Consider the following 16479-nt stretch of genomic DNA (forward strand, 5'->3'; position numbering starts at 1 on the left):
GGAGTAAGTTTTGCTCCTGTAATTCCTCTATTCTGAGAAATTAAATATTCACCGCGGGGCTGTTTTTACCCTCCAGACTTTTGTTGGCTGACCTCAGACAAGCTGTTGCATGATTACAGGGATTCAGTACAGAGACTAAAAATATGCACGCATAAGTTATTGAAATTTATAAGTACAAAATAAAAATAAGTAATAGAAGACATTAGAGTTTAAAATAACGAAATGGAGCCGAAATTGGATCATTCATTCATCACGTAAATGCAGATATGGGTTTTTAACAGTAGCCTAACATTTGCCATCCAATTCAACAATTAAAAGACACATCCAGGCCTATCCTCCTTGATCTGGAAGTAAATCACGTTTGCACACCATCTCGTTTTCCTTCGTTTTTTTTTCTGCACTGACTTTTCAAAAGAGGCGTGGACTTGGAAGAGCCCCAGAACACCCCGGCCTCTCCCAGACAATCCATTGCAGATTTATAACAAGCTGCGGAGTGTTTGTTTGAAGCTTGCATGCGTGTGTGATAATGTTCCCTTCCAGGCGTTACGACGATCTGCATCGGCCAGATCGGAGATAAAAGCCAGAGGGAGCGGTGCGTCTAAGTGACGGCGGAGCGGACCCGCTGCTTCTCGCCAACACGACTCCCCCTCGCGCCCAGCTACGATTAACGCGGCTGCAAAGTCTGTTGCGTAAGACACCTGGCCTGCCTGGCGGGCCGGTCACTCCGGAGTAGGATGACGAGGACTGACGCCGATGCTCTCCCATCCTTCCGGCCTCTTGCTCCCCCTGCTGATCTCTGATCTCGGATCCCGTGAACTCGGAAGACGCAACGGTGCACGAGTGGAGCCATTGACCCCAATTCCTTAAGGAAAGGTTTCCTTGGGGAAAGAAAATGGTCTCTTACTCTATTGCCGGCTGACCTGGAAACAGCGAGGAGAGGGGATTTGACGCAGACAGAACGCGTGTGTGTGTGTGTGTGTGTGTGTGTGTGTGTGTGTGTGTGTGTGTGTGTGTGTGTGTGTGCGCGCGCGCGCTCGGATGAGCCGTCGTCCCGGCCTTTAAGGGACTGAAAAGCTCCCATGGTGTTTGATCTGATGAAGGCTAAGGCTCCCATCTGTTTCCTGCCGCAGAAAGCCGCAGCACTCGGATCCGGATTGGATGAAGACAAGTGGATGAATGGGGAGGATGAGAAACACGCGCACGTTTTGATTCGACGTAGCAGAAGCTCTTCTGCTTCGGTGCATAGCGGTGAAAATACAGCAGTGTCAATATCGCACAGTAAATGAATCTGCGGGCGGTTTGCGTTTCAAGCTTCATTGGGAATGAATAAACCTAAACGATAGACAGCTCCTCTGACAGCATCCATTGCCGCTGGCTGTTTCGCAATTCAACATGGCTGTGTTTACTTGGGAGTGTTCCATTATTTGCTTGGTCAATAAACAAGCCAAGTCAAAATGTAGGAAATACATTCTTGCCGGGCTCTCTAGGGGGGGGAAGCCATTCGCTTCGTATGAACCTTGCCATTCGTCGTGCTACCGTACTCCTGCATTTGTTGCTCTGTATTGCGCCTCCACCTCATGTATAGCATTTTTCTGGGCCTTGCACCCCTTGTCCTTCCTCAGCACCTGTCAGCTCCATTATGCTCCAGTGAAGAAGAGGAAGCCCACGCAGGCATGCTCCTACAAACCCCTTTGAAAAGGTTCGTAGGAGCATTCATTCTTCTCGGGGTAGAGCCTTTGTTCCCCTGGGCTTTTCTTACCAGGCATTGGGCAATCAGAAAGGGGGAGGGGGGGGGGGCATCCATCTTCCAATTGAAGGGGGAGGGCGGGTTGCCCCGCTCGCAGGGTGTGATAATGGACCACACATGGTCGCGCTCCAGTGACTCATTGAAGGTTGGGGCCTCTATGCGTGGGCACAGGCCTGGCCGTGGCTCTTCTCCCTCCGCGGCCCATGGAGAGGTTCCTCTCAGCCCTTTGTCTTGACTATTCATGCGGCCAGCTTGCTGGCCCTAGCTCTGCCTGTCTCTTTGTCCCTGTCACTGTGGGCTGGTTCCTCCACATCCACTCCTTCTGCTTTGTGCACCGCACCAACAATATGCCACCAACAAGTACACCAGAAATGTAATGAATGCGAGCCTTTCTTTCAACGCGAATGTGCTTAAGTAAAGAAAGGAGGGAGTGGGATATTTGATTTGTAGTCGCAAAAGGTTTTTTTTCTGATTGAGTTTGGTTGATGATGTGGTTAAAATAATGAGCGGAGCAAGGGAAAAAAAAACTTTCGATAAGGTTTAAAAAACAAAGGGGTCGGTCATATTTGCAGTCCTATTTATCTCGCTGAGCCAAATTAAACAGCCAGGGAAACAATAGTGGTCTGAAGTCTGTATTTTGCAGCAAACGCTTCTACAACATATGACGTGCCCCTGTCCCCCACATAGCTGACTGTTATGATGAAAGGCTTATTATGGGCTACGCTGTATGAAGGGAGCTTTCTGATGTGTCGCACATATGCTGGCGAGACTTCTTTCTTTGATGAGCTCTGTAGCCGTGCTAATTTCTAAAACTTCTGCCGAGCCCTTTGGCGACGGTGCCCTCGTCCTGTGTTTAACATGAGTCATGAAGCATAGATGTGATCCTGACGGCAACTCCATCCATGAACAGCGAGGATTGTTCTGTGACAGCAGAATGATGGAAACAAGCAATTTCAACCTCATAAGTCCTTTACCCCCTTCCGCAAGGTTCTGAGGGATTGTTCGGGGTGAAATAAAGCCGTTGAAAACAAAAAAATATATTTTCTTGTGCGCAGTGGTTATCCAGCCAAACACCACTGCAGGCCGCTTCTTGTCTTGCTGCTGTTCAGGAGATACACATTAGGAAACACAAGGGGGTTTTTGACAAGGGGAGGTAACTGCCTCTTGGGGTTACCTACTGTATGCAGAGCTCCTTAAATAATAAAGTGTTTTTTATTTATCATTTTCTGACATACGGATTCGTTGAAAGCAAAGCATTATTTATAGGACAAAAATGCTGAACATTCCTTTTTGAGTTCCAACCCAAATTGTCCATGTTTAACTGCTAAATCATTTTTGAGCCTTAAAATAATAAACGTAACACTTTATTCATCCCTGGCGGGGAATTGGGAGAATGCCAAGTTGCCAATGCCAAGTCCCATGCAAACGCAAAACCATTATCACCTCCTCGGTGTTCATTTTGCTGACAAAAACATAGACAAAATATGTTTGCAATTGCATTTTGCAATTAAAAAGTAGATTTATATACAGTAATGAGTTTTGATCACACACGCACACTTGAGAAGTAATTTTTTTGTTCGTCAGCAGATAAGGGTGGTGCCAGGGATTATGTCAGATGGAATGGACGGTCGACATTTGGGGGATCCGAAGTGATTCTACCAGTACCAAGTGGCAGTTAGTCTCACAGGCGAAAGGTTTGATGAGATACGTTATCATTATTAGTCAGACCAAGTGCCAAGTAGGGCTGAACGATTAATCAGTTCAAACCAAATTTAATAGAACGCAATTTTCAAATCACAAAGGCTGCAAATTAATAGGAAAAAAAGAAAAAAAAGGTGTTTTTGTACCGAAGATGCGTGTGCCAGTGATTTGGGCGCCAGCGTTGGGGTGCCCGTGATTGGCACGCCAGAACAGTGTTTTTATTTTATTTTACGTCTCCCTACAGAGCAAAACCGTGCGTAATGGGGACACTTTCTCCGTGACTCTCCTACCATCACTATAGCGATTATTTTAACCAAACCTCCGCGCTGTCCCCCGGTGAGACCCGGTGCTCTGGCCCGGGCCACGGTGCGCTGTGCGGGGCATGCGCTGCTGGCAGAGCCCGGAATACCTGTAGAGTCCAGATGGAGCCTCTTCCAGAACACTGCGTCTGTTTGTATTTTTTACCTTTTCTTAATTGAATGAGTATAAAGCTGTCCCCGAGGACACGGAGCAGCGCAAGTTTGTCTTGTTATTCATATCAATTCATGCATCAGTTCATCTCACTTCATCATAACACATCCATTTTTGTGTTGTTTGTGTGTCATACGATGATTTATTGCTTGTGTTTAGTGAATAATACAGAAGATAAAGAACTTGAAAAAAATTGCATACCAAATCAAACTTGCAATATTGGTCTAAAAAATGGCAATTTGATTATTTTCCCAAATCGTTCAGCCCTAGTGCCAAGTAGTACCTTCAGTCAGCTTTAGATGTGAAGCATACGAGTCTGCTGTTTATAGTTTGTTGACATGGCCCTGCAGCTTTTAAGAAGGAAACAAACATCTGGGCAGACATTATCGACATTGCAAATGAAAGCAATATGCAATTCAAACCGGGCCTTGGCAAAATCAGGGGAACGACCCCAGCACACCCATTCCCCAGACAAGGAAAAAGTGGATAGTAAAAAGAAGTGAATGAATGAATAATTCAATGAACCCAAATACCCCAAGAGGTTTCTGCAATCCCGGTATGGAAATTCACCAGACGGTAAATTAGCTATCGTAAAGTGGCCAAATTTAACAATGTTACTACTCGACTCTATTCTTTTTACAGGGGTGCATGTACATTATTTTCACTTCCAACCTTTTATCTTTTATGGAGGCTGCTGGGATGGTGTATTGTGTAATGTTCGCTAAATGTCGTTAATGTATTTGGCCTGGAGCAGCAAGCATTTTAGATCATAATACTTACAACTTACAGTATATTTGGATTGGACCGTAGTTAATTACATATCATACACTGTGTATGATATGTAATTAACAAAGTAACATTTCAAATCAAAATAACTTTAGACTTGGAGTTGCTCCTTGGGCGTTCCTTAAAATACGTGTTTATGAGTAAAATGTATAAAGGGTATGTTTCAACCTCAATTCAAAATGCCTTTGTCACCCAGAAACCATGAGATCTATAGTGAATTTTACTGGCCGATACTCAACTGCTGTAGCTTTCATCAAATGGCAAGAAAACAACTAACCGTAATCCAACTGTTAAGATTGAATTTGCATTGCCATGGCACATTTTGGTTAAAACGCTCAAACTAAATCAATTTGCTGCCCAATTTGCTGCCCCTTAATACCAAGGGAAATATAAGGGAGTCTTAACCGCCATTCTAACCAAGAGCTGTATAAAAAGTACTTTTCTCCCTCTAACTTAATCTATTCACAAAATATTTTGTGAATAGAAGGACTTCAAATCTCTCTTCTTCTCTCTGTGGAATCATGTGGCCAATATAGTGCTGGTCAATTAAGATCAAGTAAACAGACCCTTATCAAAGTTCCCATCTGTTGTGCCCTGCTGGACGGTTTTTATAGCTTTGAGGCATGTGATTTCTGCTCCCACAGGGGAATTCCCAGACAAACACATCGATTGATGCCCTCTTTATCCCACTGATTCGATTACCTTCATACCACAGCACGTAGTAGCTCATGATATTGTCCTAATGAACATGTCTGTGCATTATCGGTGGATACCTGATCACATCTGACTCTGGTTCTTTCAAAACATAAGCCAACATGAGTTATGTGCTGAAAGAGTCTTTTCAACAGGGGCAAGCCGATCAGACGATATCTTTTTGGACCTGGAACTTTCATTGTATGTGAGGACATGGCTGGAAAAATCCAATACTGCTGATAGTCACAGTATGCCTCCAATTCAATTAAGCTTGACCATGGAAAGCCGAGGAATATTGCCCAAGAATGTTATTGATTCGAAGAAGTAGATTAGCTGCAGCCTGTCTTTTGGAGTTGCGGCAATGCAATTTATTGGAGACAATGACTTGGAAAAGCGGTGGATCTTCCTTTTCCAAGTATTGGGAAGTTCATACTCCATGAATCTGTCTCCTCAACCTCCTTCTCCAATTAAAATAAAAAAAAGTATTTCTAACAACGCAGGCCGAAAGGTTTCTACTGCGTTTTTTTCAAGTGTGAATGTCGAGGCAAAGATCAAGAAAGACAACTCCGAACGCATCTCGGTAACGACGCCGCTGACTGGCGCGCTTTTTAATCGTTTAGTTGATGTATTTGAAGGACGCAAGTGCTCTTGCATCTAAGTGAGGAAATCAGAAGGCAGTAAAAGCACACCCACTCACTATGAAGGCCTTGCGGTTTGGAGAATACGGCGGCTATAAAGTCTCAACTACCTAAATGAGCTCCTTCACAAAAATGCTAATTGACACCATGTGGAAGACAAAGCATTTAAAAACACGTAAGAGGTTATTTAGGCTCCTCTTTGACATGTTTATGGGATAACCAGGCTTAGCAGTCTCACGCAACATCAGTGGCATCAGTGGCAGTTCCAAAATACAGTACGTTCCCCCATATTGACAAGAGGCCTCGGGTCCATGGCAATGGACCTGGTCAAAGTCTCCACCCTCGGGGTTTTCATTGTCATCTGCTATTGTCTCCGAAAGGAATTTTGGGCATGATTTTTATTATATCTAACAGCACTGTTTACCATGTGGTAACCGCGAGCCAAAGTTCATCTCCCAATTCCTTTTATGACATATTAACATGAAACCCCTGGAAGCGAGTTTTGCAGTCTTTTTAAGTTAAAATAAATGCCAGATTACTACTGCACATTGACCAGATTTTCTCACTAGGATATCTTATATTGACCCTGACTACCTAAGTCCAAACAAAGGCGAGCAGGCAGCTGTATCAGATACTATCATTGGGGGGGTTAGACAAGTCTATCACGGTGAGCTTAAACCGCACCAGTGAACCTATCCAAAGACCTGTACCGCCGCTGCAGCACTGAGGGCCTCCGCACACTCGGAGTGTTGCTGGGTTGCCAATCGGAGCTCTGCATCTGCACATGTGTTGGTAACATGTGCCATCAATTAAGCCCCTCGAACCAGATCCCCAATGGTGGGAAGCATATGTGAACACTAACTTGTTGTGATAGTATCTAATGATACAGTATCACACTGCGCTGCATCTAATTGCCCTTTTATTCACTTAATCATTCTGTGTGTGTGTGGTGTGTGTGTGTGTGTGTGTGTGTGTGTGTGTGTGTGTGTGTGTGTGTGTGTGTGTGTGTGTGTGTGTGTGTGTGTGTGTGTGTGTGTGTGTGTGTGTGCGTGTGTGTGTGTGTGCGCGCGCGCGCATGATTTTTGTATAAATTAGATTAACTCCTATTTTTCAATTAGAGGAGCTAACTACAAAATCAGCAATTCTAAAATAAGGGACCTTTTCTTCATCTCCTTCTGAGCTCCCCACCGATTTTGTCTTCACCTCATAAACCTGATAAGGAAAAGCGGGTAAAGATGATGGATGAACGGGTGGATGGGTTTTGTCCTCATGGTCTTCAGCTGATTGATTCCTCCTTGTGGGGCCTTGGGTCTTGCACGGGGTTCCTAGATAATCACAGTCCCATCCTGGAAGATCAGTGCCATGATGAGCTCTGTGTCGTAGCGGCCTCCCACGCTGGGCCAGGCGTCTCGCTCTCTATTTATACATACTGTAGGAGCCTCTACTGTAAGGCAAAAAAAAAGAACAAGTACAGCTGTTTTTAATGCCATCTATACAAGACCAAGCCTGAAGGGGTCAATGCACTTAAGATGTTGTCCCCTCGCTGCTTTGCTGGCTGGCATTCTTAAAGGCTCCCCTCTGCACTTAAACCCCCTTGCAGTAAACATCAGTGAATCGAGGCATCTCTGGTGGCGTGCCATGATCCTGGCTCATCCTTCGGGGCTCCCCTACCCCGTAAAATCCCTCCATGCTGGGGTGGGGGGTTTCTAGCATGTGGATGCCAGGATGCCGGGCTTACCATCTACCCACATGTGTTCCCTGCCTGGGTGTCTGAGGTCTGACCTTCGCTGGATTTTTCCATCCCACCCTGCTGGTCTCATCCATCTGGTCTCATCCCCACATTGCACAGCCCACCCCATCCACCCACCCCTCCCTCCACATGGTTCAAAAAACTCTCCGTCAAAGCTGAAATGATTAAACAGCCCTGTGGTGGGTCAGCCAAGACGGCACTTGCACGCGAGGCTCAGGCCCACGCCGTAGAGCAGACGCCAGAGAGAATCGCACAGCGCTGATCCCTCGCCGACCGTGGAAGAGCAGAGCCCTCTAAACACCAGAGGAGGAACAAATCAAACAAATGTATTGCTGCGCGGCTGAGAAGGTCAGGGCGTGACAAAAGGCCTCCTGTTGCGAGGGGGGAAGCTGTGAAGCAGGCCCCCTAGACGGAGCTCTGCTGTCTCCGGCAACATTAGACATGGGTCAGCCAAGGGGGAGCGAGATGGTGTATAGACTAACAGTGTATTGGATCATTTATTGGATCCCTGCTGGCTAATAAACGTAACATTTTCTACTTAGTTTCGGATTCAAAGCTAAATTGAATGGGTTAATTGACTAAATATATCATAATAGATTAACTAAACGTTATATGTTCATGCACCGTGTTATACTAATTGAATTAGATCTGCTTTCCTATTCCTAAAGCCATTGGTTTCTACACCAATGTTTTGCCTCTATTAGATTACTTTGGTCTTTTTGGATGTTGTCGGCCCCCGGTCTTTTTCTAGCAGGTTCTAGGAGGTCAATAGTCGGAAGTCTAGAGGCTCCAATTTGACTTACACCCTCAGGAAGGGAGCTAATCCCTCATGGAAACCATCTGAGCCAGAACAGAGGAATGCTGCTGCCCACTCTCTGGTTTTCCATAGGGAGACACCAAATGAAAGTTAGAGCAGGGAGACAACGAGAGACTGTGAATGAGGGGCTGTCCAAGACCAAGTGACAGAGAAGATCGAGTAAGTGAGAGAATTAGACGAGGGGGGGGGGGGGGGGGGGGTAAAGATGGGCGGGCAGGCATCCATCCATAAAACAGGGGTGACCCATCAACTCGTCGCTATCCCGGCACCGTCCAGAACATGTTGACAGATTTATTGGATGCAATAATCGCAGTTTATATCACCAGTGTTGCGCTGCACGGACTGAGGCCTGTAATTTGCCCTCACACCTGGAGTGCATTTCGACCATCACACATCTAAGAGCATCCAGGGAAAGAGAAATATCTCTGACTTGCAACAGAGGCTGAATCTTGCCAACTATCGTTTATTTGTCCTCCAAGTGAAATAAGAGGTACATAGAGGCAGGGACCTTTCTTCGCCACTATAGACGGGAGAGAAATAGCTTTGCCCATCAGGATAAATGGCCCGTTCCTTACTTCATGATGCAACAGAGCAGACCCATTGCTCTTGTCAGATTTCACCACGGAATGAGCCGGATTTCAGTGGTTGGCTCCCAGAATACCTGCACCGTACTATACTGTCTCTGTTCTCTGAGTAGAAGTGCAGCAGTCTGGCGGGCCGCCTATTAAGTTGATAATCAGCATTCAGATCACACCCCGCCAAGTCCATTCCCCGACAACACAAAGGAATTTTCTGCGAGGCTATAGGCAGCAGACAGGGCTGCGCGCTGAGCTTAAGCACACTGCGCTGCCCCCTCGCTCCAGACCCAGCGTCTCTGTGTTTGCTTAACTGCTGTGCCATGGAATGGAACGAACCTCCTCAGAGCTATACCTATTTCCCCTCACAGATAGAAAAAGCGCTGATAGATTTTGCAATAAAATAATCTTTTTTACTGTGTGTGTGTGTGTGTGTGGGGGGGGGGGGGGGGGGTTGGGGTGCTTTGATACAATTACGAAATCCTACGCCAGCTTTCCTTAAATGTATTTTTTCCATCCCATGAACGACGTTTGGATTATAACCTAAAAAAAAAAAAAGACAAAATAGTATCCAGTCGGAGTAACGGGATGAAAAGTCCAATCCCCCACGTCCCGTGTGGTTATCCCAGTCGTCCATCACTGGGCCATCATCATTCATCCTAACTGGCTCGCTTTTCATTAATTACTGTGATGGAGGGAGGCCTCACATGTCCATTTCAAGGAATAATGGCCTATCATCCTCCACTTTATTCGCTGGTGTCTGAGGAAGACAAATCTATAAATGGGGGAAAAAAACAGACTGGGATTGGTTTGTGGGATAATAGTATATCTTATTACTAGTAATAGCCCAGTCCAGAAATAGCCGTTACATTCTGTCCCGGTGTCCTTGGTTAAATGGCAGGATATGGATGTTACAGCAAATTGCTGTCTAAGGTCCCATTATTTTATTTATTTTTTAAATATATCAGCAGAGGGTATGCAGATTCCAACTTCCAACAAAAATCATGCTTGTGAGGCCGTTTAATCTCACTAAGGGATTTTATTATAGGCTTACTAATCATACATGTCAAACGTAAAAGAAGAGCCATTCATTGTGCACAATGGGGATTTTACGGTGGCCTTAGTGGTATATCAGCAACAATAAGCTACACCACACCGGCTCTCACTATTTATCATGGCAAGCCTGTTGGCCGACTGACCGACTGGCTGATTTCATTTTATCCCCTTCTCTTCCTTCCAACTGTTCTTGACTCAGAAATCACAGTCTTTAATAACCACTGCTGTAATGAGCCATCTGTCGGTCAAAATTAATTTTGGAAAGGCTTTGGGCAGATTTCGCAGAACTGATGAGTTCAGATAATTATTTTGCTTGTTTTTGGGGGGGTTGAACCTAACGTCCAAAGTGTCTCCTGGGCTACTGGCTGGACCTTTCATTAATGTTAATGCAGTCTAAAAATCCATGTCCATCAATTCCCCAATCGACACCTCGAGGCGTGTCCGATAGCTTTTGTATGGCTTTGAAATCGTTTTCATTTTTATTTATTGGTTTTCTAATACAGCCTTCCATTGAAGAATGTTAATTTATTATTAGTTCAGTCAATGCTGTTCCACAAAATTAATATCTGAGGTTATGTGCAACTGAAAGAGGTCCAGAGGTTATTTTTTCCGAAAATAGCTGTTCCAATTATAAGTAAAACTTTGCCAGACCTTGACAATCTGTTTCAGTAGAGTGGAATACAAATGTCCTTCTTAATATAATGGCACAAGCAATTCTATTAGATTTGTTCCTTTTTCCCCTTCATCAAACAGAATCTGATATGCAGCTGCTTGGCTAAAATGACATATTTTATTGTTAGTTATTAGCTGGCAAATTACTTGCAAACTCCCAAATATTGTTTAAGGTCATAAATCCAGAAATCATATGAGAAATCATTCCATATTACAAAGTCCTGGTTGTTAAAGAGGGCTGGAAAAAAGTGTTAATCTAAATGAAATAAAATATCCTTAAAATTGATGATATACTGTAAATTCCCATAATGGCCTTTTAACTGAGTATTGCAATTACTACTAGTACAGTTTAACCAGGTAAGGTGAAACTCCCTGTTCATATTTTTGTTCTCTAAAATACCACTTGGGTCCATGAATATTAATATGTTTTTGCTATTTTGAGCAGATTACAAAAGTTTCAAATTTAATTTAGAATGGGAATCTATGCAAAGTTGTACTTTTTTAAAATTATTATTATTTATTTTTTTGCGAATTCAAAATCTGTTATATTGGGCCAAGAATGGGATGGTCAGAAATTCCCACTCAACCTGCAGGAGATGTATTCTTTCTTTTATACATTTTTCAACAATAGCACCCTAGACATACGCTGTTGCCGGCAGACTACAGTAGCTTGCCTATGGAAAGGAATCTTAGACGAAGCAACATGCCAGAAACACTAAGTGCACACCCCTAAATCCTCTGTAAACAATCTAAAAATATATATCTGGGCTTCGCTTCGTGTATTACAGCTGAGATGGCACATACTTGGCAGGCCAACAGTTGCATCCCCCAAAAATCCAAACTGGGATGCAATGTTTTTTGCAAAAATAGATCTTGTTCTAATAAAATCTGGAGTCTGCTCGGGAGGCATGGTCTTACCTAGGCCTGTTTACTTAAGCTTTTTCCAACATATTGGGCCGCACAAGGCGCATGTCATTCTTGAACTATTGATTGGGCTTTGCTTATGTGTAATCCATTCGAGGAACGCCGCCCAGTATGTGTAATCTCCAGAGAGAATGATTTGTCGATATGTGTGTCCAGTTCCTCCAGGCCTTGGGCGCTTTATATTTTAGATCCAATTTCTGGCAACACAGGTGAAATTGTTTTTTATTTTTTTTTACCCTCATCTCAAATTCATGAGCTTTATAGGGAAAATCCTGATTATATGTCACTGGTTTTCACTCTCCTTTGTAATAGCCCGTCTCGTCTCCTGTGTCCTATCTGGGCCCTTGTCCTCCACGGTTCCTAAGAAGAGAGAGAATAAACCAACCAATCGTCTGTTTCACATTTCATTTAATGTGGAAGGCAGCAGTCAGTGAAACGGGCTATTTCTTTCAGCCCTGCTGAGGCAGTCACATTATAAAATGAGCCGTGATGTGACATGTAGGGCGAGGAGCCATCACGTGATAATTACTTTCCTTTTCCACGAGTTGCAGATATTTGATTTTTTTTTTTTTGTTTTTTAACCTGATGACAGAATTGTGTTCTTGAGTAAAAGAAGCACAATCAGTTGATTAGGTAGTGCTTGACGTCAGTTCTATTCTAAAAGCAGCAAGTTCTCTTCATTTATGTCTGAGTTGCCTGAGTTGACTGTTAAAGCTCCTATAGAGTTACTAGAAAAACAAATTATTTTATGGAAAAAAGATTTAGCTCAAAAAACAATACCAACCGTAACTTAATTCGTCCACATTTACTTTTAAACCCAAGTACTAAGCGTTGCACTGCAGTAGCTGTACTACTGTATATTCAGGGTGTTGCTTTTCCTTTTCTCATGTAGCACTGGCACAAAAATGATCCTTGGTGTGAGGATTTGGAACGTGTAAGCACAGTTAGTCATGCCTTTGATATGGACACCAGACTATGTGCTGCCTTTGTTTTCTATGCGGGAAAATAGTACACCTCTGTTTTTGTGAATTACTGTCTAAAAATATTGAGGTTGATGATACCATTGTTCTGCGTTTAGCCGTATGCGGAATAACCGTTCGAGTCAGGGATAAAATCCAGGGAGGGTATGAAACAATGAATGTGATGAGACAGTAGAAGAGTTCTTTTGGGGCTTTTCTTCTTTTGCTGCCGGCCTCATGATCCCGTCGTCTCTCTGGGAGCCGGCATACGGCCGTGCGGTCTGGGAGGAATTTGCTCCCGGCTGGAAAAGGTTTGCAGTGCACAGAGAGGTCCACCCTGTCGCCAGTTCAGCAGAAAGATGGGGGCCTGGCAAGCCGCAGAAACCCAATATGCCCCTCAGACTGGCTCTTTTAGCCCAGTATTTCTGAAATGGGGGTACTCGCGCCCCTAGAGGTACTGCAGGGGGTTCTCCGAAAATTGAGAAAACAAATGTGTTAAAAATTATTGGTTATATACTGTATAATGTTAAAAAAAAAACAAAAAAAAAACACATACGATGCACATACAGTACATATTATATGTTAATTTTCCAATTTTTTTCTCCTAATGCCAGTGAAGGGGGTACTCAGCTGAAAAAGGATTTTAGAGGCGCTACACTACTACAGCCCTAGTGGTAGTGGAGCACAGCCTGATGAGCTGAATCTGCCTGGCCAGAAGGGGAGTACCTGTCAAGAAATAGGAGGATTTGGTCATGATTAGTCAGATTGTCATGCAAATGTGTTGATTTCGCTGTGGGATTTAAATCGATTACTGACTAGTTTTGGCTGGGGTTAAGACTTTATTATTTCTCTCCCTCTACGTTCGCCACTTTTTCCTTACTCAGAGATTGTCGACCACGGGGCGAGCCAGCCTTTGTGACACTGGCTTAAAGAGGTAAACCCTATACGCAGTGACTATAGAAGGCTATGAATGGTATGGGGTTTTGAGTGACTGGGTGACATGGGTGTTTTGTGGCACGGCGCTTGTGTTTTGTTGCCAGAGATATCTGGTGTGGTTTCAAGGCAATATATACTGTATCTACCCTGACTGGCTCCACCGCAATCTGAGATGGAAAAAAGAGCACACTTGTCTCCACAATGGTTTCGAGATGTAACTGAACCGTAAAGCCCCTTACGTGAGTGCCGTGCGGTGGAATGAAGATTTCACTCGACAAATGGGCCAGAGTAAACAAACGGGTACATTCGAGTCATGAAGTGCTCAGCTACCGCCTTAAACCCAGACGGCGTAAGGCAGTAGCCTTCGACGGTCTGACCAGAGATGCTAAAGAAACCCAATCATCTGCTTACTGAGAGCCAAGGCATTTCTATTATATCCAAGCTGGTTCTGTTTTCACTCCTTCCAATATCCAGAGGCCAGGTAGTATTCATTTTTCAATCTAGATCCAACATAAGAAGAGCTATTTCTGCTCACCTCTGTCAGACCAGTATATTTGGTCATTTGTTGGGCTCTTCAATCTCCACACCACTGGGCCAAGCTCCCCTAATGCTCTCTGGTATTTAGAACAGGCTTGGGCAAAGCAGAGCTCAGTAGGTCACTGCTGGTATAAACTGTGATAAAAGCCTTTCAGAGGCTTGGATAAAATGGAAAATGTAGTGTATTAATGCAATAAATGTATACAGTTCAATAAAGGGAAACATTTCTCACCGTGAGTATCCCTCTTTTGGATTAGTTTAGTTAATATTATTGTGATCATTATTTTTTTCCTTCACACTATACAATTAGTGTTTCTCCTATTGACCACTCTGTCCTGGAACTAATTGTGTGTGCTAATTTTGACTGCCATGAGAGCTGATTGCATCCTGGTGCTTGTTATCATATTTGTCATGTTACATCCTTCCAGCTATTTTAATTACGCGTCCATCCCTCTGTTGCCAAGTACCTCCTCCTATCAAGGAGAGTCTTTTTATCAACCTCACCCCTGACCTAACACTCTCTACCAGAACAAAGCTTGGGTGAGTTCTGTCACTCTTGTCAGGCGTCTCACAGTAAGGCAGAATGATATCAATGGCTCCAGATAGTGGAAACATGCCTTTCTCCACCTCCTCTGAATACTCGCTGACCAGCCTCATGACCTACGACATGAGGCTAATGTGGCTGATTGTGGCTGATGTAGGGCCATTCTGGTGAGTAATGCTCATCCCCAGCAGAATGAGGAGGTCTAGATCAAGGAGGTCTGTATAGTGTGTGTCCCAAACTCCATGCCCTATAGGACTCATTGTCCACCCCTGGGCTTTGACTTCATATGCCCTCATGCAACTCTCTCTTCTCTCTAACTCACCAGACAACAGAGCCGCCATGTTGACTCTAAGTGCATAATGTGCCTTTCTGTCCGTGCTGTGAAGTGCTTTTTGCCAACAAGGCAACGTTGCATTTCCTCCTGCTGTGTGCCTGTATTTCTTTGCGGTCAAGGGTGTGGTGCTTTTGCTTAATCCTTAAGTCTACAGCTGTAAGAACTGTGGCTGTGGTGGTAAAACGGCCGGGATCTCTAAGCTCACCCTCTGATTTTCTGTGTGTGAATGCCATGTGACCGCACTCTCAGGAGGAAGCTGTAAGCAAGTTCAAGATTCAGTTCTTAGCAACCAAGATGTTTTGCTTAGCACACACCAGGAAAGAAAAGCTGTGAGTCCTCCTCAGAGAATCGTCAGTCAAAATGTACCATAAACTCTGTTCTCAGACCAAACCCCTGTACTGAATATGGCGGGACACTAAAGGGGTCGGTCTGACGTCAAGTGAACTGCCTAAAACATCAGCATTGTAGCTGGTATTCCTAACAGACTCAAATTTAATTTGTGCATAAATGTTGGTTTCAAAGCTCCCTCTTAAGGCTTTTTCATCTTATTTCAGCCGTGCAATCAAGACCAACCAGGACCTGTTGCCAGAGACTCCATGGACCAACATATTCTTCGATGATTTCTGGGGCACCCTGCTCACGCACAGCGGCAGCCACAAGTCTTACCGACCCCTCTGCACACTCTCCTTCCGCCTTAACTACGCCCTGGGTGGGTTGGAGCCATGGGGATACCACCTGGTCAATGTGGCCTTCCACGGCGCCGTGACAGGCCTCTATACCATCCTGGCCCGTCTGCTGCTGGGAGGGGGACCGTGGAGCCTGCTGGCAGGCCTGCTCTTTGCCTCCCACCCTATCCACACAGAGGCGGTGGCCGGCGTGGTGGGCCGGGCTGACATGGGGGCCGCTCTGTTCTTCTTGCTGTCCCTGCTGTGTTACATCCGCCACTGCAGGCTGCGAGGCCACACAGGGCCCTGTCGTCTCGCCGCCTGGTTCCTGGGGAGCCTGGGCTGCGCGGCGTGCAGCATGCTGTGGAAGGAGCAGGGAGTGACAGTCCTGGCCGTGTCGGCGCTCTATGACGTCTGCGTTTTCCACAGGCTGAAGTTGCGGCAGGTCGTCACACTCCTCTACAAGGTAAACAGCTTCTTTTTTTCGCACTGTTTTTTGTGCCGTTGTCACACATGTGTCTGATTTCCTGTGGCCTTTCCACAACTGCCAAGAAACCCCGGCAGAGAGCAAAGAAGAAATTAATATATGTATATGTTATGTCTTTCTGTGTGTTTTTGTCTGCGTTTTCATGAGGATATAATGAAATAATGAAAACACAAAATGTTTTTGCCAA

General features: G+C 44.7%; 1 protein-coding gene across 1 annotated transcript in view; it reads left to right on the top strand.

The window, feature by feature from the left end:
- The window catches only part of tmtc2b (transmembrane O-mannosyltransferase targeting cadherins 2b), a 105353-nt gene that overhangs the window by 29703 nt on the left and 59171 nt on the right, over positions 1-16479 (top strand). Inside the window, exon 2 of the mRNA XM_080001764.1 lies at positions 15695-16271. Within this exon, the coding sequence (XP_079857890.1) occupies positions 15695-16271 (577 nt within the window). The remainder of the gene's footprint in view (positions 1-15694; positions 16272-16479) is intronic.

Source organism: Zeus faber (genome assembly GCF_960531495.2).
Source record: "Zeus faber genome assembly, chromosome: 6".
Taxonomy (NCBI): Eukaryota; Metazoa; Chordata; class Actinopteri; order Zeiformes; family Zeidae; genus Zeus; species Zeus faber.